This window comes from Brachionichthys hirsutus, chromosome 17 (genome assembly GCF_040956055.1).
Source record: "Brachionichthys hirsutus isolate HB-005 chromosome 17, CSIRO-AGI_Bhir_v1, whole genome shotgun sequence".
Classification (NCBI taxonomy): domain Eukaryota; kingdom Metazoa; phylum Chordata; class Actinopteri; order Lophiiformes; family Brachionichthyidae; genus Brachionichthys; species Brachionichthys hirsutus.
In genome coordinates this window covers 5,983,397-6,006,877 of record NC_090913.1, presented here as the reverse complement: position 1 = coordinate 6,006,877, position 23,481 = coordinate 5,983,397, and the positions used below count along the sequence as shown (strand labels likewise).

Below are 23,481 nucleotides of genomic sequence, written 5' to 3'. Positions count from 1 at the left end.
ACAGGACTCTCCGTTGAAATCCCGCGCCGCGACCGCTAGCACGCCGACTCGAGGCCCCAGCCTGGCGTTGCCTCCGCTTCCAGCTTCGCCCAGTGCTCCACGCTTATCACCGGAGGCCGAGCGGACCTCGGCTCCTCAGCAGCCTCAGCTAAAGCTTGTACCAAGTCAGACTGGAATAGTGTTGTCCTGGTGTGTGTCAGAAACGGATCGGACCTGTGCGCCTGTAGACAGCTACCACCTCTATGCCTTCCATCAAGACAGCGCTAGCGGTAACGCCGCACAGCAGCACTGGAAGAAGATCGGCGAGGTGAAGGCCCTTCCGTTGCCTATGGCCTGTACGCTGACCCAATTCCAGTCCGGCTCCACTTACTACTTTGCAGTTCGAGCCAAAGACATCTACGGCCGGTTTGGCTCCTTCTGTGAGCCGCAGTGCACGAGCGTAATGAATTCTAACTCTAGCTGAACGGTTAAGGAATGTAAACGTTTCTTGTTTTTACATTTGAAAGTTCATTAGTTCCATTGTTGTTACTTTTTCTTTTGTTTTTTTTTTTTTTTTTGGTCAGGAATTCAGATATTTGTTCTAAAGAGTATCTGTAAATATCGCTCGATACTTCAGCTGGAGTTCTGGCTGAATTGGAGAAATGATGCAGCACATGATGAGCTTCGTCTGGTTAGTGTTCGTAATGTATTGTTGGTGGCTTCAACTGCTGTGCTAATTGAATTACTTTGCGATACTAAGTCAGACTTTTCTGTTCTCGGCTCCTTTATCTTTGACCTGCCGTTCGGGCTTTACTTGTGGATACATGACGGGATCATCAATATAAACTCTGCATTGCACAGAAATGTTACGTGTGTTATGAATTGAATGACAACTTTTGTATAGTTTGTCTGGCAACCAGACTTTGACAAACACAATAAAAGGTTTTATAAAAGTCTCGTCTTGGTAATCTGTTTTTCATCTTTTTTAAGATTTTAATTATTTAAGTTTGGTGGAGATTCACCAGGTAACACACTTTATTCAACCGTGCCCCACAGAGAGTGGAATATTTGCAATAAGGTGCATCACTTATGCAATTAAAGCATTATTACTATTGCACAGGTGTGCTTTAATAACATATTTATAAAGATTTATTGGGGGCAGATCAAATGACTCATTCCTATCAAAAGGAAAGTTTCGTCTACTCTTGAACGGAGAGGTGGTGTCTGCCTCACGAACTGAATCAGGGATCTGATTCCACAATAAAAGCTTGATGACTGAAAGTTCCGACCCCCCAGTCTGCTCTTGGAAATGTTTGGAACCAACAGCAGGCCAGCATGGTTCTAGTGTGTGTGTATGTATGTGTATATATATATAATTACTACTGCTATTATGTTCCCAGGACTATTTAAATGTTTATTTGCTACAACTGTACCAAAATGTAACATCGCTTTAACAGCAGAGGGAGCCATTGCCATATATATATATATATCTTAGTATATACTGTGTATCTATAAACAATTGTTGCAGCAGCTCCTCTGTGCCTCGGCAGCTTTCTAATCCAGAATCCTACAGAGGGACCCACCAGCACATCTTTCCTTTTCCTCTGACTGTCTGTCCGTCTGTCTTTCTCTGGAGGATGGGGGAGGAGAGTGCATCGTGAGTTGAGATCTGCGCCTCATGCCAGCCGGAGGTGCGCTTCGCTCCTCTCTGTATCTCCGGGCGGCAGCAGCGCTCCCGCCGTGCCATGCCTAGCAGTCGTGTCGGCAGAAGGTTACAGCTCATCTGAAGGGAAGGTAGCAGCTTACTGTGAGGAGGAGAGAAGATGAAAGAAGACTGACCAGTTGCAGATAGAGAGAGAGAGAGAGGGGGGGGGGGGGGGGGTGTAACTGACAGCCCCCTCGCCTCACAAATCAGAGCAAAAACGGAAGGCTTTGGAGTATTCAATTTTTTCTTTCGTTTTATATTTTTCTTATTCCTCATCGTGGTGCTGGGAGGCGCTTCATCTTTTCATATAGTCTCTCTGCCCATCATTTGCCTTCTCATCTATTTTTCCATCTACTTGGTATATAATTTCCTCTATTTATGAGTGATTGAAAGGAGAAAGGACATTGGCGCTCATTTCTGTCCTTTCTCGCCATTCTTCCCTCCCCTTTACCAAACCATTTAATTTCTGACAGTTGCCATCGTTTCGTTATCCCTCATCCTTTGCCTCTTTCTGTTTCTGAGGTCTGATGTTATTTGAACTTGGACAATGGTTTTTTTCAGAGACAGCTAAAACGGCTCCCCACGAATGACACTTTTTTCCTTTTTGCCTTCTCTTTTGGCCCCTCCACACCCATTTTCTTTGCATTACACTCTTGTGGGATTCTTAAATATTACTCTAGGTAGGTTAAATATTGTTTAGTGTCTGTCTACCTGTCTGTCTGTGTGTATTTGTGTGTGCTTTACGTATACATAAAACACACATTAACACACACACGCACTTGCACATTAAACTATTCCTATAGGAAATGGTAAATAACAGCGTTCTGGAATTGATATTGGTCGGATTTTGCACATCTCTCTACTCTTACCTCCTCATCTAAAGTTTACTAGATAATAAAGAGTTAATTTCGGTTTCATTTTTTTTATATATATATATATTTTTAACAATTTGTTAAAATTCAGTTTTAACTAAATGTGATTCTCTCCAAATATTAGGCTGGCGTCGATGCATAGACCCAACGGCCATTGAGCGCAACTATTTAATGCTTGATTTGTGCTCATTTTCATTCTGCCAGTCCATCAGCAGCCATCAGCTCCTTTTGCTGCCTCTGCACACACACACACACACACACACACCTAAACTTACAGCCCAAACGTATTCTTTATTATCGTCATCAATATATTTGTTCCCTTCCGACTCTTCTTCCTGGCTTTCACCTGGAATTGGACATTTCTCATTCCTGAAGATCTCTACAATCCACTTGTCTTCGTTCTTGCCTTTTTTAAACACAATTTTTCATTAGTCTGACCATGAACGTAGATCAAGTAGGTACCGGTAATGCCTCGCTGTGGATTTGAGACGTCATGGACGGTGTGCAGGTTGCAGATAGAAGACAGACCGATAGACAGATTAAAATAGTTAGAACTTCGGATCCCATGCCATCACTACCCTTCTCTTTTGCCGTGTCACATTTTCCTTCTTTCTTTGTATTGTGCTTGATGCTTTGTCTCTACTTCTCAATGCCACATCTTTTAAAGCAGCGTAACTTGTAGACTGTATGTTTTTAGCCTATATATATTTATATCCTTGGACATCTATGTGAAACGGACTGTGCAATCAGTCTCCTAGTAAAAGAGAGGACAGCTTGCCACGTAGGCCCACGCCGATCTCAGTAGCTGCCTTTCCCTCCTTCCTTATGGACTGATAAAGTGGCTTGGTACGTTCCTCCTCCTTGGTTTTTGTGAGGCTGGGATGTCATCATGAAGGAATATGAAGGACATCATGTTTTGCTGTGTCTTTGCTTGTGCCTCAACTCTGCTTTCTGTAAAACATCTCCACTACCGTCTATAAATTATGTGTTACAGAAACAAGTTAATTAGGTGAGTAGTGAATTAAAATAGCACTCACTTCCTCACAAGTTATGCCAATGCATGAACAGAATGTGTGTGTGTGTGTGCCTGCATGGTATAGTGGGATTTCTATTCTGCATGAAGTTTCATCTGAAGGTTCCCTGTGGAAGATATGTGTCTTTATTTTCCGCCACATCTGCCTGCACTGCCGAACCTCTCTTCACCCTGCTGTGACTAATTGGTTGTGTACCAGGCCAAGCCTTTGATCTATATCCGGCTTCTATATATTTACTTTTACGACTTTAGGAAACTGAATTTGAGTATAATAGATAACACAACAGGCTGCATGTCTTACAGTGCATCATATATTACCACAGTGATCCAAATAAATATCAGCTTTTCAAGCCTTATTTGGAGTTAAAATAAGAATTGGTCATAAAACATTTTGCACTGTAGATGCTAACATGCAGAGAGGTTATAATCCTTTACACCCCTTTGTGTTAAAATGTTATTGAATAAGCCTGGAACGACATTTTATTTTTTACAGGATAAATTCTGCTACGACTTCGTACTTAAAAAAAGACCAGATTTCTTTGCTCATAATAAATCTTAAAAAGCAAGAATGGTCTAGTGGTAGCTTCCTCCTAAATATTCTCCATCACAGAGTGAAGGTTTGGGACCCTGTTCTAAAAGTTTTATTTGTAACTGAGTGTCTGTAAAATCTAAATGATTTAGGATGTCTTCTTCTAAAGGAGTTGTGGGCTGTGGCCACGCTGTGAGCACTAAGTATTTTAAATATGAAGATTTAAAAAGCCCGTCCACCTCTTGGGTTTCCGTCTAATGAAGGATTTATGTTCAAAAGAGGATTCATTAAGTCTCTGCTGAGAGCTTTCAGTGCGAACGCATCGGCGATGCTAATCAGCTGATGTCGCCGCCATCCCTGCTTTAAACATTGGCTAAAGTTTCTGGAATACATCCATTACCAAAGAAATGCATTTTATATTTTTGAAGCTTATGATTCATAACCTGACTGGAAAATACAAAATGTCCTTTCATGTCAAGGTTTATTTTAAAGTGATGCTATTTTTCGGCATAAGTCGCAATCTTAAAGTGTTATAGTAATACATCAGAGGTAATTAGACTTTGAAGGAGTTACAGTCTGAGTGAATTTTTGTACATAAAATGCGCTGAATGAATAATTCATTACACTGCCAGACAGGATTAAAATTCAACACATGCAGATATCCTTGGAAATGTTTCCTACGGAATAGATCCATATCCATCCTCTTCAAAATACAACTCGTTTTGATTTGTTTAAGACATGAACTATGAAATATTAGGTGGATTAAACTCTCCATTCAGCCCTTGGAAATTCATGTGGTTTATAGACTAAGAAAACCTGCAAATATTCACTTCTGCGACGACGGACCAGCGAATGCTTATTTATTTTTTGCTGGAAGAAATGACAAAATTCTCATAGGTACTAATTAAATTATCTAATGATCAAATGACTCATCGTTTCGGTTCAGTGCAGAGCCTGGATGTTAGTTTCACTTTAACAAAGGTCCTGATGTTTTTGCAAACATAATACGATTAATTAGCCTAATTCTTCTTTCTGCCAGTTTAAATGTCAAGGAATGAATGATGTTTTATTATCATTGCCACAGAATTGTTCTGTCTTTGACCCATCACTGAGGATCACAGCAAAAAATTAAAGTGAATTATAATGGATTAAAAAATATATTTATTGAGAAATAATAAATTTAATGGCAAATTCCAAAATGTAAAAAGTCCGCAATTATTCACCTTAAATGGACACGCACCCCAAAATTTAACATTTTGGGGTGCGTCCCATCTGGAAAGATGTTTGCCTTTACTCAAATATGAACAAAAGAGATCGTCGTAATCAAAGCGCTTTGATTCCGACTTTTTTTTTTGGGGGCCTCATCCAGGTCATGTGGACACAGCAATGGAGCCGAGAAATCATAAAGCCATTGGCTGTGGGAGACATCCACAGGGTGGCACATTCCCTAATGGCTAACTTACTGTCATAGCGATGGCTCTGTGACCCACTTTGAACCAGCACCAATAACAAACACTGGATTAAACCAGTGTCAGTGTTCCCACACTGCAGCGGTGAAGGCTGCAGTGAGGGGGGGGGGGGGGGCGTTCAGGCTACAGCAGCAACAAGTCCGGCCACAGCTGTGCTCTGACTCTGTTCATCTCCCCCCCCCCCCTCCAGGCTGAGAAAGAGAAGAGTGCAGAGTGGACCCACAAACCGGTGATGATGAGGGGCCGAGGCAAATGAAGGCAAGGAGGTGAAAGAGAGCCAAAGAAGAAAGAAAGAAAGAAGGGGAGAGGAGAGGAGAGGAGGAGTACGTATACACACATACACACACGTCATGCATACATGCTGCTGCTGCTCATCTCCTTATCTCCACGGCAACTGTGTTCACACACTCGCAGAATTCTGGGAGGAGACCTTGACGAGCTGTATCACCAGCAGCAGATGAAGGGGAAAGAGAATCGGATGGAAAAAGAGGAATGAAAGAGAGTCCCTTCATCGCCCACCGTCCTCCATCTTTTATTTTCCAATATTGGGTTCACACGCACGTTATCACCTTTTTTTAAACTCCTATACAATCAGACTCATATTTCAATCAGCCTGGATTCTTCCTTCGTATATTTAAAACCATTACTTCTAATAAATCCACGACATTCACTTTTGTGTTGACAGAATTTTAATGAATGACTTAATTGTAATTATTGCACATTTTGTACAGAATTTTACACTTTAAAAACTGTCACCCCCCCCCCCCCCCCCCCATTGATAACACATCAACATCGCCTACCTCCGCCCTCATCCAACTGCCCGACCCCACTTCAGTCTTCTGCTCGTGACTTCACCTGTCTCCCATCCCTCCATCCGAGGCTATGAGAGGAGGACTCGAATCCCCGATCACTCCATCATGCCAGTTCTGAAGAGCAGAGAGGAGATCCGGGCTGGCAATGTTCAAGGTAGGCCAGTGATTCATTTCTATGGTTGTAGGCTTTCCCTGAAACACTTGTGAAAATAATATTGTGGGAAATTTTGAAGATGGTGAAAACATGGGCTAAAAACACATCTACAAATGTGCCCTGCTGGACATTAGATAATGTGCGTCTGGTGCTTCCTTATGTTGAGCCAGATCAACAGAGGACAAGGGAAGAGAAGGAGGAGAAAGAGGATGAAGGGGAAAATGAAGCATTCATATAGTCAAAGAGGAAACGTCCGCTTTGGTCACACATGCTCTGCTGCCGGCGCCGGTGTTGAGATGAGGGAGAACGAGACGCGGCTTCAGTACGCCCATCAAAACGCAGAGTTGTGCTGCTTCACAAGGGGAAACGGATCTAAAACATTCTATCTGCGTCAAGGCAGGGACACTGGAGTCTTCTTAAACGCTGACTTCCGGTCTTTTTACGCATCCAGTCACAGGTTTGATTGGACAGACGTCGTATTTAAAAGTTGGAGGGGTGTGTAGAGAGCAGAAGACGAGGATAATCCTGCGATCTGCCACAGTGGCCGACTTGCTGCCAGAGGAGTCGGTCCGGGATTGGCCTCTTGGTGCCGTCGTGGATTTAGATTCTTGGCTGAATGGTTTGTAGCTTTTGGGTGAGACGAGTTAATTCTCCCAAATCTAAGCTTCCTCACATTTGCATCCACATTTAGCCAATGAAGAAGATGGAGGAGGCCACGATGAGAGAGCAAACATGGGCCTGAAGCACGGCAGACAGAGCGAAACAGGCATCTGGGCGCAGGCGGTAAATCCAGAGGCAGCTTTGTAGACAGATGTAGCTCCAAGCGTGTGAACAACACGGCCTGGGGGGGGGGGGGGGGGGGGGTTGTCGTCACGGCGTCGTGATGCCTTTGTAGGGTGGGTTGGGTAGAGGGGATTAAGGAATCCGAGCATCAGCTCCCTCTGCAGGCAGGCGGGGCGGGACGAACGGTCTCGGCTTTGATTGGTGGATCACGGACAGAGCGATGGCGGTGAGGTGTCGATGCAGAGGCTCACAGCCGCAGGCTGGCTGAGTCGATGTTGGATTCAAATCCGGAGTGTTGGGGGGGGGGGGGCTTTACAAATGTGGATGGAGTCGTTGAAGGATTCCAGGTGCTGAGCAGCCTGGAGCTTGTAGTTCACCTGGATCAGAGAGTGGGAGTGGGAAGTCCAGTGTCGCTACGCCGTGCCTGAGCGACGCAGGCATAAATAAAGAGTCTTTTAGTTTGGTAGTTTTTTTTATTTTATATATAGTCTCTATACTGCAGTTCTTCAGCTACTACTGCTGTACTTTCTGTTTGTCCCGTGAGGCGTCGCCGCAACAAATCAACGCTCTCCACCTCACCCTGTCCTTCGCACCGTCTCTGTCTTTGACCCACACTAACCCATTTCCCAGCAGCCTCCCTTGGGTTGACAATGCTGCTGGCGGTCGTTGTTAACCCACGGGGCCTCGACCCATCCGGCATGACTTTCTTATTTCAGTATGACTTTCTTATTTACGTTGAACTGCATGTTAAGTTTGGCCAATTTCTACGCCGGATTCACAAGGGCGAAACTGGCAATGCTACATTAGCGCCCGCTAACCGCACTACCCGTGCAACCCATGAGGCTGCAACATGCTTTATACTATAATATAGTTCTGTAGCTAATTGTGAACATGTTTAATTGGCATTCATAGAAAAGACAGCCGACATAAACGGCGCCTAATAAAACTGAGTGAATCTCCCATCACATGTTTCTGGATGCCTCCTCTACCTCTCCGGCTCTACACCGAGTTAAGTGTGACTGAGAGAGAAGGAGGGAGAGCTAAGAATAGCGGCTTGAGGGCTCAACGCTGTGGTGCCGCCTCTCCCCAAGTTGCTCAGCCTCTCGGTGTTCCGTTCTGTTCTTGGAATCAGCAGGCAGCCATCCAGTTTCCACCGTGTTCACTATGCAAGTCATTTTATTTCTCATTTGAGGCGTAAGCTCTGTCGCTCATCTGTACCGGCTCACGAATTACACGACAAAGATGTCTGGCCTGGCATCAGGACCGAACCCGTCACAAGTCCTGCCGTGCCAGCGGAAGGCTTTTCTTTTATACCGGTATAGTTGATTTTGAAGAATGGAAAAGATTTGGCAATTATGATTTGAGAAAAGGGATCCAAGATCCAGATGCAGGCTTTGATGTCTGCGTGAGTAATATTTGATGGCTCTGTCCTCGAAGGATGCGCATTAAAAGCAGAAAACGGGACCCCCTGAGCCATCGTGTCAGGAGATGCTTGGCTGAAAACCGATACGAACACGGTCAGTGAAGGATGAACGACAAGAGGAACAAAAAAAACAAAAAAATCTTTTTTTAAATCCAAAGAAGCCGCAGGTCTGCAGACAAAGATGTAACCAGCCATACAATATATATAATTCCTGTTAGAAGCAGGGATCAAAGCTTTCATTTATTAGATCTCCATTCTGCCAGAATTAAATATTTCTTCACTCCTTCCTGTTTTGTCTTGCTGTCGTCTATTTTTTTTTCTATGAACAGGCAGTGGTCTTTTCCATCTGTCCCAAGTGTCACTGAATCTGCCTCCATTTCATTCTCAGTGTGGGAGACTTGTCAAGTAATTAGCTAGGCCCTGACTCTGCAGAGGAGGTAGTCGTCCCCCCCCCCTACCATTAGAGACTCAATCAAGAAGGATCCACATGAGCTCAGTGAGTTAGAGCTGCAGGAGTTATTTATTTAGGAATTGGGTGCATGTCCAGTTGGTAGGTTGGAGAAAAGTCTCACTGGGCCAGAGTTACTGTTTTTACTATTAATGCTATTAACATTTATTTGTGTTGGATCTGATCTGCTGAATTCATTTTGATATTCTTTTTTTTTTCTGGATTAATGTTCTTGGAAAAAGATTAGAAAACAACTGAATGGCAATTCAAATTATTTTTTAGCCAGATTATGATTTGGTTGAAGACAGAAACGTGAAGATGTCATTTTGGACTTTAGAGTTTTACGAAAGACATTTTTGCATCACGATCTTCCGAGATGGAGGAAATAACCACAAGATTGATCAAATATGCAAGTCATCGATAGTTGCTCATTGTTTTCACAAAATTTACAGTATTATAAATTCTATGGTCACATTCCAACAGTCATTGAAATTCATTCTAAAACGTATTTTAGTGTCGCTCCCAGGTGGAAAAGCGGCTGTAGATGAGACGATAAGAGACAATTGTCTCATCTACAAGAAAATGGATGGATGGTATTTTCACTCATGGCGCTCACTCGGGTCTAAAAGAACTGATGTCAGCGTCAGGGTTAGGGCCAATTATGGCCAATTATCTCTGACTTTATAAACACTGTTATCAGAAAACTCAGTCCCAGATCCCGAGTTGAAGATCATTCAGGACATAAATGAACACGTTGCTAATGTTCAAATATAAATATGCCAAGTTGTGCATGAAATGGTATTCAGATAGAAAGCTGCTGTAGTTCTCAATAATTAATTCTAGGCAAGTCACTTTACTTGTCACACCTTTTAAAAAGTCACATAGTGGTGCTTTGTGTGTTTGGTGCGCACAGAGAGAGGAAAGTGCCGACCAGGTTCACCAGCCTGGAATAAAACGTGATTAGAAATAAAACAGCGGTTGGAAAATGAATGAATATATATCATACATGAAACTTTATCCCAGTACTCCAACACCAGCCACTCTCCCTCACTACGTCCATGTATCGTCTCCTGGGTTGACCTCTAGCCCTGACCCTGGTGGTTCCATCCTCGGCATCCTTCTACCGATATAGTCCCTGTCTCTCCTCTGGACATGTCCAAACCATCGCAGTCTGGTCTCTCTGACCTTATCTCCAAAACATCTAACCTTCACTGTCACTGTCGAAATGAGGTTTTCAATAGTTAATGTAAAACGTTTGCGGACCTCAGATTCAGAAGACATTTTGCATGATAGTGCAAATCCAGATTTCTTTATTGTATTTTTTTTAATTGTATCCGGACCGCTCTCAAAATTTATTGGGATCTAACTTCGACCCGTTTTTTTTTTTTTTGTCACGACCCATCCAGCAGTTTTTCCGTACAGGCCGACGCCATCAAAAACATAACCTCCTTGGCGGGCTTCAATGAGGAAATGAAGACGTTGGGGATTTTATCGACCCAGTCTCAACCTTGCACTTTCCTCACCCCTGAGCTTTTTAACGTGTGCATTTTGTCATGTGTGCATGCGTGTCTAATACGTCTATGCATGGTACCGGTGTGATCGGGTGTGTATCTATGTGCAGGTTTGCGTGTCAGAATGTGTGCTCTCTGGTTACGTGCCTCTGATGAAGAGACCATATAATGCTATTTAGAGTGCTGAAGGGGCTCAGTGACAGATCCGTAGTGCGTCTCATTATACGTGCAATTAGCGGAGAGACGATTCTGGACCAGACTGAAGTGCACTTAATGAAACACCCAAGACCCTCTTTACTAAATGGGCCGGTAGTGAGGCGACACACTATTCAGCAGACAATAATAGCAGATTACTCATGCACTAATTTTAAACGACCCTTTAAATATGCTATATTTATCACGTTTTAACCCACACTGCTTTGCTTCCAATTCTATAACAATGGCTCAGTGTTTTCCCCTCTCATCCAAACCTGTTGCTAAAATAATCTGTAGGCAAACCAAATTATCAGGATGATTTCAAAAACAAACAAGCATTTTTTTTTCTCACTCTCCACAGATCTCAGAAACAAAACTCAGTGAATGGATCCAAGTATATTGTCCAGATATAGTTTGTTCCTCTGTGCCATACACACCATTCTATTAAAAGCATATAGACACACTTTCACTGCTTTGTCATTACAATGGAAATAGAATCTGTAGTTTATTTCAAGTTGTCTAACTATAGTGCAGGTTTTTTTTGGGGGGGGGGGGGGTCATGTAATATTTTGGTGACTTGTTTACAACCGTACTAGAACCTGTGCTGCTTATCTGAAAAGACAAATTGGCTCATTGCTGAAAGCCACGTAAGAATAGTGACTGATATTTAACCCTGTTTGAAAGAAGATCAAGTCGATATGGAAAGCTCCTTCCTCTCATCACACATATCGGTGTATATACATATATATATGTGTGTGTGTGTAACTTTCAGCAGCGTGTGGTGGAAGTTTATTTTACAGCAGGCATTTAGCTGCCGGTGACTTTTGACTTTTTGAGAATGAAGTGATTAATTACAGAGAGGCTGTAAATAGATCTTTGGTCGCTTTCTTCCACCCCTGCAGGAGAGTCATTATAGCTGTGTGATACCTGATTACCTGATTGAACACCAGAGCATCGTGCAGCTCTGGCTGACTCACCGGAGCCAACATCAGTTTCTAAAAACAACAGTTTTTGGAGATTCAAGTTGGTGATATTTCTTCTTAACAGTATTGAATCAGAACTCTGGGGTTGAATTCGGGTGAGAATGTAAGCTCCACATAAATACTGCATATATAAGAGAATGTCTAGCCTAAACCCACAGGATGGTGTCTATCATGACATTTCTTCTCCATTAATCAGAAGTAGAAGTCGCCTGCATTGAAGATGAGATGTCTGAGGTTGTTGATGTGCTGCTGTCATGAGATTCTGTTACCTTCGCTGTGTCCATGAAAAGGCCCCTGAGACCTCTGACCTCTGGATATCTGGAATGGAAAGAAAATGCCCAACCCTCTTGTGTCGAGAACCCGCGCAGGCACGGGGAGAACATGCGCCACCATGCTTAATGGCAGCCAGTTCTTTTTTATTTATTCTTTTTATGACAGAGCACTGATCAATATTCTCTGTTTGGCATGATCCAGCTCGGCCTATAAGCACACGAACCTGAGTGCATGTGTGTTCCTGCATGCATGGGAAGTAAGTACACTCAACCGGAGGCCGCATGTACCATCCGACCGGAACACTTGACCCACAGTACGGACATTTAAACAGAAATGCACAGCTCAGTGTTCATGCATGTGTGTCTGCAGTAAATGAGTGAACACAAGCAACGCTCGCACGCGTGTGTGTGTGTTTAGTGTAGCCAGTCCTTTCCACTTACGCATGTTCTTGCTGCACCGCATGTGTTATTCTAATGGCTTTGTAAGTGCAGATGAATTCATGTGTCGACTTCGATTCGTTTGACGCAGCGTTCGATAATTTTCGTTTGCACTATTGTGACCCCCCCCCCGCATTTAAATGTCGTGAAGTGTTGAATGTGAATGATAATGGAAACGCTGCAGCGAGGTGTAACCGGTTATCACAGCAGCTTTGCTCGGTATGTTGGCTGACTCCATTGTAGTTTCTACTTTTCGTCCCGAAGCCCTTTTTTTGGAAGATTCATTTTTAATATCAGGTGCTCTAAGAGGTGGTGCCAGAGAATCATCTCCATCTGCAGGAGTGCATTAACTTGCGTTGTACGCGTCTATGTGGGTGTGCGTGAACAAGATTGTGCTATTTATTTCATATTACAAGCGTTTTATTTTCGTCGGCGAGAGTTCGGCGCAAAGATGTGCCAGCTTGTATAAAAGTAAATTGTGTGTTATTAGGAGAGGGCACGCACTGCATGTAATATTCTGCATGTATTAATGTGATTGTGAGCTGCGTACATCCTCCTGTCCATCTGGGCGTTATGTGGAGGCATATCTAAATTGTTACTATGGAAACTGAAGCACGCATTTGGATAAAAGTCTCTCCCTGTTCCCTCATTTACTGTCACACTTATTCTATAATATTAAAGACACAATAGTTTCCCCCTAATATTCCCTCTGAGCCTTTTCTTGTGGTTTGAGACCATCTCTTTGCTTCTTGCTTAGTTTTCTTTAACCTTCTTCCCACTTGTTTCACTATTTTTCCATCATTCTGTCCAACCGTATACACGTGTGTCCTTCCACTGCTCCCTCCTTCCCTTCTTTGGGTTTGTCTTTGCTGTTCCTTCCTCCACCTCCATCTCTTTTGTGTCTCTGTTTATTCCCTCCCTCCCTCATCCTACCCTTCTCTTCTCTCTGCTGCCTTCCTCCCACTCATTTCCTTCTCTCTCTCTCTCTCTCTCTCTCTACCTCTCTTTGTCTTTTGCTTTAGCTCCACTTTGGCACCTCTGCTCGTTTACAATTAACATGTGCAACCGCAATTAATCTCAGCAAACCTACAATTACATCTTTTCGACAAACTGCTTTCTCCTGTTTTTTGTTTTTTTGCATGTGGATTTCACGTTTCTTCCCCTTTCGATCTTCTACAATCTTCGGCGCCTTGTCTTGGTGCTCACCCTGACAGTTTGCTCTTTAATTTCATGTTCCTCTGTTCTTCCTTCCAACTTCCTATTGTTCATGGTTTTGGCCTCGGTGTTTTTGATGGATCAGATTCACAACAAACCAGGTGCTGATTCGGATTAGCTGTTGTATAAACGGGGGAAAAGGAGCACTCCATTTGTCCCTCTCTACATTTCCGTCTGCTTAATGTAGAATATGTGCATGACCAGTTACTCATTAAGATTCTCCATCTTTGTGCAGACAATATACCCAAATCTGTTCTACTTTTAAACATAAATATGGACGTACGTAGACGGAAACAAATTCCAAATTTCCCATCAGGCGATGACTAATTGGCGTTCTCTGAGCCTGCCGCCACCCCATGCTTTCGCCTTTCACGCCGCCTCTCTCGCTTACTTTCTTTCTCTTTTCCCTCTCCTCCGTAATTTGTTGTCCACACACATACTCCACTTTACATGGCTGCTAATAGAGGAGCAGTAAATAATAGCAATAATCGTAAATAATAGGCCTGCAGTTGACTCCAAGAGCAGGAAAGAGACCTCTGAGGGTTGAAGGGAGCAATTGAGGGAACGAAGGTTCGGAGGGTAAAAGGGAGAGAGAGAGAGAAAAACGAGTGTGGGCGGGAGACAGGCTGAGAGAGAGACAGACAGACAGACGTAAAGGAGAGAGCGAGACTCAGTCGAGCCCAGTCTGAGTGTTTAATGGTCACTTAGCCTGGCGGCTAGTCCATGAAGCTGTGAGGCTGTCAATCTGTCAAAATGTACCAGTGCTGTCCTGATGCGCACGCACACACACACACACACACACACACACACACACACAGTTCTCTGTCATGTGTGCCACAGAGGAAGTCTCAGTGCAGGATAATGGTGATGTTGTGTCGCTTGATGCTCTGTCTACAGGCTTCTCATCAGATGGAGCCGAAAGAATAATTCAATTCATCTATTAATAGAAATCATATGCTTGTTTTTTTGGTTGTTTTTTTTTATCTGATGTCTGCAGTTGTATTTTTTTTTATTTACTTTTTGTGACTATGAAGATGCTTCATCATCTCGTCTAATTTAAACCAGCTGGGTAGACGAGGATGCAGGGAGCACGTGGTGCTGGGGAGGCGCTGGAAGTCTGAGACGCTTTGCTGAAGCAATTTAAAAACGCAACACTAGAAATGTTAACTGTTATTAGGAGATGTGTCAAGATATGTTTTTAATTCATGGCAGGACAAATTAGACTTCAGTGGGCTGCCTCAGTCGAGGTAATTAGTGGGAAATGCATCAGTCCCCTCATAACTCTGATTACATTTAGGAGTATTTAACTTTAATTGGAAGTTGTAAAATAACAGAGTATGCCTCAATTGACTGGATTTCCGAGGCAGATGATAACGGCAGTATGCGTGAATACTTTAATGTTTTTCTCTTTTCCACTTCTATCCTCCAGGGACGACATTTACACTCTGCCACAATGCTTGTCAGCCTCCGCCCTTCTCCCTCCCGTCTTCAGGACAAGCATCTTGTCTTCACCTCCTCCTCCCACCAGCCTCCTCCTCCGGATCAGCGTTCTCATCATCTTTGTTCTCGTCCTCGGCTGGCACTGCCCTTCCTGCACTTGTCTTTCGCTCTGCTCCTCGTTTCCGTACTGCTTTGGCCCGTTTGCGAGTCTCGCAGGGGTGGAGGTCCGGGTTCAGGGCCTGGAGGTGCCCCAGGAGGACTAGGTGGCCAGAAGGGGGGCGGCACACAGAGAGGCGTTATCATCCCTCCTCCATACTCCCCTGGCATCCCGGCTCTTATGCCTTTAAATCCCAAACTGATCAGCTCACTCAGCATTGCTGTCATCCTTGTGGGCAACTCTAGTGACGTAACCCTGGGCGTCGGACTTGAGAAAGAGGACTTCCTCCACATCCCTTACCCTCCAAAAGTAGAAGTGGTCACCATGAACGAGACCGACCCCAAGAGCATCATTAATCGGGTCTGTGCACAAATGACAAGGAACTCTCTGCAAGGCGTGGTGTTTGGCGACGACACGGACCAGGAAGCTATCGCTCAGATCCTGGACTTCATCTCTGCTCACACTCACATCCCCATCCTGGGCATCAGGGGCGGTTCCTCCATGGTCATGGCTGCGAAGGTAGGATCAGTAAAACAGTCATTTAAATATGCGCTTTTTTTCTTACATATCAAATGGTTCCAACTATGTTCAATCCCACAGAAATTAATAATCTCATTCAAGGTTTCATTTGGTTGTTTGATGGTCGAAAGAAAGGACGGTCCTAGAACCAAATAGTCGGTACGCAACTAATATCTTGCTGTAAGGTTTCCCAGAAAGAGGAAGTTTCATTTGCATATGACATGTGACATATTTATCCTTCCCAGATTGGCATTTATAAAAGCTTTTGCCTACTGATGTGTATAAAATGAAATAAGCAGATGGTTCACTTTCACTTTTCTCACAGCTTATTAATGCAGAAACCGGAGATCTAGTGAGCTTCCCCATCAAATTAATGTTACTGTCGTTTGCTGTGCCAAACCCAAAAAGGACACAGGTTCGGCGTGATGTTCCCACGATTCTATTGAAAATGGTTACATCAAATGTGTATGAAAATGTGTTTGATAAAATGAGGTCAAAGCCTTCACGTTAGTGGAATTCATGTGTAGTGACACGCATTTCCACAAACATGTTTACCGTTATTGTTATCACCTTAGAGTGATGATACTATAATATGAGGCCGTATAAATTGCTGCAGTTGCTGGATATTTAAGTTCTTAGAGTCGAAAAGCAGACTGTAATTCTGAAGTCAGACCTACCGTCTTCACTTCACTGGTAAAAAAAATAAGAAAGGAGGAAAGAAAAATAGAATAAAGCTGTGACAGATGGTGTGTGAGCTGTGAGTGTGCACAGTGGTGTTTGAGCTCGCCACGTTTTTTCACTGCAGTAATTCTCTGAAGCTCCAGGGGCGAACAAACAAAACATTCTGTGCGGAGGCAAGAAGTCAACAACTGTTTACTAGTATGGCTGCAGTTCACACACTGGCCATCAGCGGCTCAGCGAGTGTACGCTGATCCTTTCATGGCTGTTAGTGATGCTAGTGATGTGCCAAACCACCGTGCAAATAAGGATCCACCCATTTATCAAAACCCAGAGGTGCACAGCAAACTGTAAGAAGACTTGTTGCAAGAAACGCGATCATAACATGTTCTGGCATGTTGGACACTCTGTCAAGTACAATCCAGAATCTGAAGCATGTGTGAGTTGGGGGGGGGGGGGGGGGGGGAGGGGGTTAGAAAATAACACAACTTGTGTGGGTTTGAAGGAGGAAGAGGATTTGACTCATTTTATAATCGGCCCATTTTACAGCCGACAGGGACGGAGGCCAAAGACTGAGCGAGACGAGAGGGAAAGCAAAGTTAAGCGTGTAGTAGACATGCAAAATCACTGCTGGAGGGGGGAGGGGACGGGGGGGGGGGGGGGGACGGACGAGGGAGGGGGGGAGGGGGGGGGCTACTACCTACGTTAGACATCGTTTGACAGTTTTTAATGAAGTCTCTGTGTTCCTCTCCTTAATTCTTCCCCTGTTACCCACGTTCCTTGTCAGTCATACAAACAGAATGGGGCGGGGTGGGGTTGAACGCGGTGGACATGGTTGGCATAGCAACCACTTCTTTATACATTTCATTCTGCGTGCTGTAAAAACGGAAGTAGTGCCCTGTATATCAAAGGAGGGGCGTTGGGGTGACGTTTTAAGTAGATGGATGTTATAAACAGAGACAGAAGCTTGATGGAAAAATAGGATTCTAGGGAAGAATGGTGAAGGGATCTGGACTAATAATAAGAATTTAGAAATCATATTTTTTACTGTTACCCGAGCTCAATGGAGCTCAATGGAGCTTCAAAATTTGTTCCTCATTATCTCGATTGATTATCGGCCGATGTTTATGGAACTTCGCACAGTCATGTAGGTTGGGGGCCTCTATCTCACCACCAAATTTCGTCTGGATCTGATCCGGATTTTTAAAATCAAAACTATCAGGAATTTCTAATGAGGAAATTCACTGCACTATAAATGCTAATACTGACAGCCCCGTGTTTACGGTGAGTTTTCCAACCTTTGTCATATCCACCTCCTATAATTGTAAGGCTATAGCTACAAAAAAAGATTTTAAAATCGATATAATTTTATAGCTGATGTGCTTATCCCAATAGCAAGTTTATCTCAATATCTGTATAACAGCGTGATGCAGAGCTGATGATGAAAGAACGATGAACTATTTTTAGTCCTTTGCTCCAGTATACTTACCCAACCCTTCGTCCCTTTGAAATAGAAAATGACACACAGCAAGCGGATGAAATGAACAGTCCTCGGCTTTTAGAATTTTAAAAAGTTAACTTCATAAATTAATTACTGAATTAATATGAAAGCGTCTGAAACTTTCCTGCTTGTCTAAGAATAACAAATACTTTGGAGAAGGAGTACTCCGCTGTGATTGTTATTAACGGTACGTCTCCGGCGGTGGAGGCGGCCTGTTGGCGACAGGCCTCAGCTCTGGGGGGGAAGCCGCTGCCGTTTTCCTCGCCACGGCATTGCTTTGGGTTCATTTTGGTCAACTGGTATTCCATCACCTTAATCAGACAAGACGACTTCAAAACGACTCGGCGACTCGTCTGGTTCAGATCAGATAAGAACAGAAGTGGAATGCCACATTATCATATTCAACTCGGCTGAAACTTTATGCTGATGTCATGCTGTGGATTTTTGTAGCCCTAAACATTGTCTCTTTCAAATCTGTAACGGCAGAGGGAGGGACAGCGTGTGGATGTGGATGAGGCAGAGCACTCTCTGTCTCTGTCTCTGTCTCTGTCTTGTTGCATTATAGCAATGAGAACAGTGAATACGCGCCTGTGTTTTTATGACCTTTGATCTTTGAGCTGCATTAGTCCATGTGCTTCCAGCAGGTAAACAATTCTTTCAGTCAGAACTCTGTGCCGTATGTTGGGACTGGCATGGCCCTTTCTCACACTCCAGCTCTCGAGACTCATGAGGTCTCCCAAATCTGTTGTTGGGACATACGCTGTGGGGCTTCGTGTGTGTGTGTGTGTGTGTGTGTGTGTGAGAGAGAACACAGATCATGCTGGTTTACAGTGATAATAACCTTTTTGCTTGTGTTAGGGGAGATTACAGTTGTTTCCAGAGCAAACAAGGTACCTCGAAGCATGCAGCATCCTGATAAAATGTCTTCATCTCTCTGGTCTACTCATAGTTGAAAATATTTTCACAGAAGCGCGTAAGGAAGACCTTTGCTAAATTACGGGCCTGCCTGGCTGCTTTTATTTAACATCAGGCATGCGAGCCGGTGGCCGTTCGCCAATGCCTCCATTGTTTGAGCCAAGGGTGCACTCGTGTTTCTTTATCCTGTTGTTCTAGTTCCCAATTAAGGTTTTATGAATGCCCTCCTTTCATCCTGCATGCATCATGTGTCCCATCAGTTTTTGCTGGTTGTACATGAGGCGGCACTGAATTGGCTCCCCTTTTGCAATTAGGACCGACCCCCAAAAAGAAAAGAGAAATGAGGAACAAAATATGGTAATAGAAGCTATAAATGCATATTGCACCACATGCAGCTATTATTTGTCATTATCTGATATTTTGTTTTGCTTCTCCAGCTCTCATTCATTTGTCATGGCAACAAAACATGTCCATAAATCATTCCGCGAGTAATCCTGACATACCGTATTTAAATATCAAAATAATTGGTTTTATAGAAGAATATTAACAAGACTGATCATTTGGGCTGTTGACGCTCCACTAATCTAAATCAGGAATATGTTATCAATCTCAAATATTTAATCTGTGATTAAATCCTATTTATTTAGATTATTTAATTGATCATTTTTTTATTGATTCCTTCTTTAATTATGAATACTGAGTAAAATGATGCAGCACCAGATGTGAGACTGATGCAACAGACATGGTCCAATGATGATTACTTTTCCCAGCGTGCTGGATGTTGAACCACACACTCCTCCTTTCAGCGCTATTATTGCAGTCTACATTGATTGATCTGAACATTTAACCATTAAATTGTCCAACAGATGAGTTGAGTTGAATACTAGACAAATATTGCCAAGCAACTGTCAAATAGTATATTTGATTTAAATATGCCTGATATTAATTATGTTTTTTTTTTTTTATTATTTGTCAGGATCAAGTCAAATACATAAATCTGCCAAATTGCTAAATTTTACTGCCATCTTATTTAATTTATTCAACCCACAAAGTCTGTTCTTGTTACACAGTATACACCTATATTTTCTTCTTATAGGTTTATGTGTTCTCTCGATGCAAAAGATCCTGGAGCATTTGTTGATGTGGGAGTGACAGCAAGACAAAACCATCTGCGCAGCGTTTTCTCCATTTGAGTATGATTTATTAGGATTATCATGGGGATAGAGAAGTTAAAACAAACATCTACATACCAGTGTACATAGTCCAATGCTTTCACAATTCTAACATGTTTTGTAAGAATTATTTAACAATTTAATAATTGTAATAATTAAATATTCTTTAAATTACTATTTAATTTAACTATCAATTTATTGAAAATGGAGCTCACCTTTATATCTGGAACTTAAAAATGAACTTTTTCTCACCATTTATCATCGTTCATTGTTGAGAGAGAGAGAGAGAGAGAGACCCTAGTTTCCCTGTTCCGTCCCACCTTCATCCTCATTTCCATCTATGTATAGTATTATACACTTAAGATGATACACAAACTGTTTGTGAACGTATTCCCACACTCACTGTCTCAATAATTGCACTACACTCACACAATTAGCTTTTCCTGTCCTTTTCTTTCCTCCAGATAATGTTCTTCCTTTGAACTTGGCCGAATGGACAAAAAAGTCCTCCCCTCTCTCTTCTCCCTTGGATTTTTCTCCATATGACTTCCTTTCATCAGTGGCCAGGCCACGCCTCGACAGGATGAGTCATTTTGAAGATCACAGGAGACTTCTCGGCGTTGCGCTCGGTTGCAACAGGTTGTCGGGAGGCTTTGGGAGCCTCTTTTCTCTTTTGTCTGCCAGAAGTAACCAATCCGACATTTTAATATTCCAGCATATGAGGCCTTATTGCCCATCTGATCTTATTATACAAGGGAAAGATGATAGATTCTATTCCAATAAAATGAGATTAACCTTTTGTGACGGAAGGTATAGTTATTTTATTTCAGATTCCTCGCCGGCTGATGCGATTGAGAATAAAACAATAATGGCTGCATGTTAGCTGATTTGATTAGTAGTAATTGATTCATCTGATCAATCAAGCCTTAAATGTCGCTCTGGCATTGGAATAATAAAACTAATGCAACAATAGTGTTAACAAATGCCTGACTTTTACAAATCAATCACACATTTTTGATAAATGCAACTTACATGGTTGATAATAAGGAATATGTTGAGCAGTAGATTGAATCCCAGTCTGTGGGAACCAGTGAGGAATCTTTATCAACGTTATAAACCTTTAAGCCTCCTGATAAATGCAGCGAAGGCGTCTGATAACTGTCTCTGGGTCTCGTTCTCTTTGCTGCTGTAACTCTTGGTGAAACGTCAGAAAAGTGTTCTACTCATGCAGGTCTGTTGTGTAGATTTCAGGGACATACATGGGATTTAATCTTTTCATTGATGGTTTCAATCCCTCGTCTAACATCTGACTGTTAGAATCATGTTTGCATGCACGTATTTAGGCCTCGTGGGGATCCACAGACGGAGCAGATCATCTTCTCGGGTGTTGTGTTTTTACTGGGCCCTGTAGGAAGACAGGAGGGGCATGTTGAAGCCTGAGTTCAATAAAATGTTCTCTTTACTGCAAGTCTGAACCCCCCATAACCCAATACTATTCATAACCCATGGCCAAACTCAGTTCCAACATGTATCAATCTGTATGTATAAATCTGATTGCACATGCATGGCATGAGCTACAGTGACACAATCTCTCGGCACACATTGCTAAAGGATAATGTTCCCCCACTGGCTTCAAAAACGAGCGTTGATCTGATGCAGCGATGAACGGTTGCCAATCACAGGAACTGCCTGTCAGTTTTACATCAGACCATCAAGCGGTTGCCAGGAGATTGAATACATGAATCACAATATCCCAACTGGTAAAATTGTTGCACTGCAAAGGGTATTCAGCAAAGATTTGCAAGAGACCCAGTCAGTCAAGCCTCCTCGCTTGGTTTGGTTTGAGATCCCTAAAGCCCATTGATAACCCTTGAACTTCAATGTTCAACAACGCTGCAATTAAATGCAACTTGTCAACCCCTTTGATGACAAAAGTTAAAGTGATCCGGATCAAACCAGATTGTGGGCCAAAAAAAAAGGTTACGTTCTCGTATTATTACTCAGCATCAGTGTCCCATAGGACATAGTCATAGCGAAATACTGATCAATACTTCGTTTATGGCGTCTTCCCCATGCTCGGTGCTTTCCTGTTCCCTCTGAAGGTTTAACATGATTGCCTCATTATTGCTTTCTGAAACTTGACATCTTTCAGTGAGCTTTTGGTGCCTTTGCTCATAACTGAGTTTTATCTTTGTTGGTTTGGGGAATCCAGAAAATGAGCGATTGAAGATGCTCAGACGTGAGTCAGAAACAATAACAGCGTCACGCAGTGTGGAGGCTTTTTCAGGGTTTGGCAGCAGGCTCAGGCTCAGGCTGGGCTTTTAAAGTTAGAGAGAGATGGCCGACTTGTGTCTATTTAATCCTAAAGTGGCAGACAGGTCTAATTGCATAGAGCTCAGGATTGCCTTCATTTCCATTCATCAGCGAGTCTCCGTTTGTTGGGGCTGAGATAAGAAAAGAGAGAGAAATGCAAAGAAGTGAGTCGCAGAACGACGCATTTGTATTTAGAAGTTTTATTCTGTACATCTTCACAGCCCTCCTGGAGGATTTATGCATTTATGTACAGAGCTAAAACGGGTTTACGTTCAAAATCTTTTTTTTTTAGTTGTCATAGTTTAGAATTCATTAAGCTCATAGTAACTTTTCATGTCGCACAACACAGCAGCTCGGATCAACTCGGATCCTTCCTTGTCCATATTCCTCCCCAGGTTTGACACAATTAACTTTTCATCCTTCACGTGGACGCTGTCGTTACACAGCTGCTGCTCTCTGCAGCCGACAAGCCGCCATCAGTGCAGAGTCTCCACACAGCTGCTGAGACAGCTAAACAATGACAGCGATGGCCTTGCAAAAAACACTGCTACAGCCCGAGACCGCGCAATCTAAAGTATCCGTGGTTTTCCGCCCTTGAGGCTACGTTCTATATTTATCACAAGGGTGTTAAAATGCAAGTGCCGGTGCGCGGACAGCCTGAAATGCAGTTAGAGTCAGCAACTGCAAAAGTGTTCGAACGCCCAACATGAGAGTCTGTCTGGACATAAGGGAAGAAGGTTATACTTATTTTTAATGTAAGTTTGCAGCCCTGTTTCTCCCAGGGAAACGCATTGACATTTCCAGAACCATCTTTTATTTGATAATAATAATACATTTAGAAAGCAACAACACCGGCAGCTGTGCAGCACAGTAATATCCTCAAGTTCTCTGTCTAACCTGAATCCCTCTCTGAGCCCCAAAGCCATGACCCCTAACCCCACACATGCCAAAGCACACTTTATGAG

The 23,481-nt window shown here is 43.0% G+C and overlaps 2 protein-coding genes across 2 annotated transcripts in view; both read left to right on the top strand.

Moving 5' to 3' along the window:
• atf7ip (activating transcription factor 7 interacting protein) overlaps positions 1-917 on the top strand; it is a 29,158-nt gene extending 28,241 nt beyond the window's left edge. The window contains exon 14 of the mRNA XM_068751114.1: positions 5-917. Coding sequence (XP_068607215.1) covers positions 5-463 — 459 coding nt within the window. The 3' untranslated portion in view covers positions 464-917. The remainder of the gene's footprint in view (positions 1-4) is intronic.
• Positions 918-6,541: 5,624 nt separating this feature from the next.
• grin2bb (glutamate receptor, ionotropic, N-methyl D-aspartate 2B, genome duplicate b) overlaps positions 6,542-23,481 on the top strand; it is a 49,152-nt gene continuing 32,212 nt past the window's right edge. Inside the window, exons 1-3 of the mRNA XM_068750669.1 lie at positions 6,542-6,553; positions 15,251-15,485; positions 15,519-15,937. Of these exons, the coding sequence (XP_068606770.1) occupies positions 6,545-6,553; positions 15,251-15,485; positions 15,519-15,937 (663 nt within the window). The 5' untranslated portion in view covers positions 6,542-6,544. The remainder of the gene's footprint in view (positions 6,554-15,250; positions 15,486-15,518; positions 15,938-23,481) is intronic.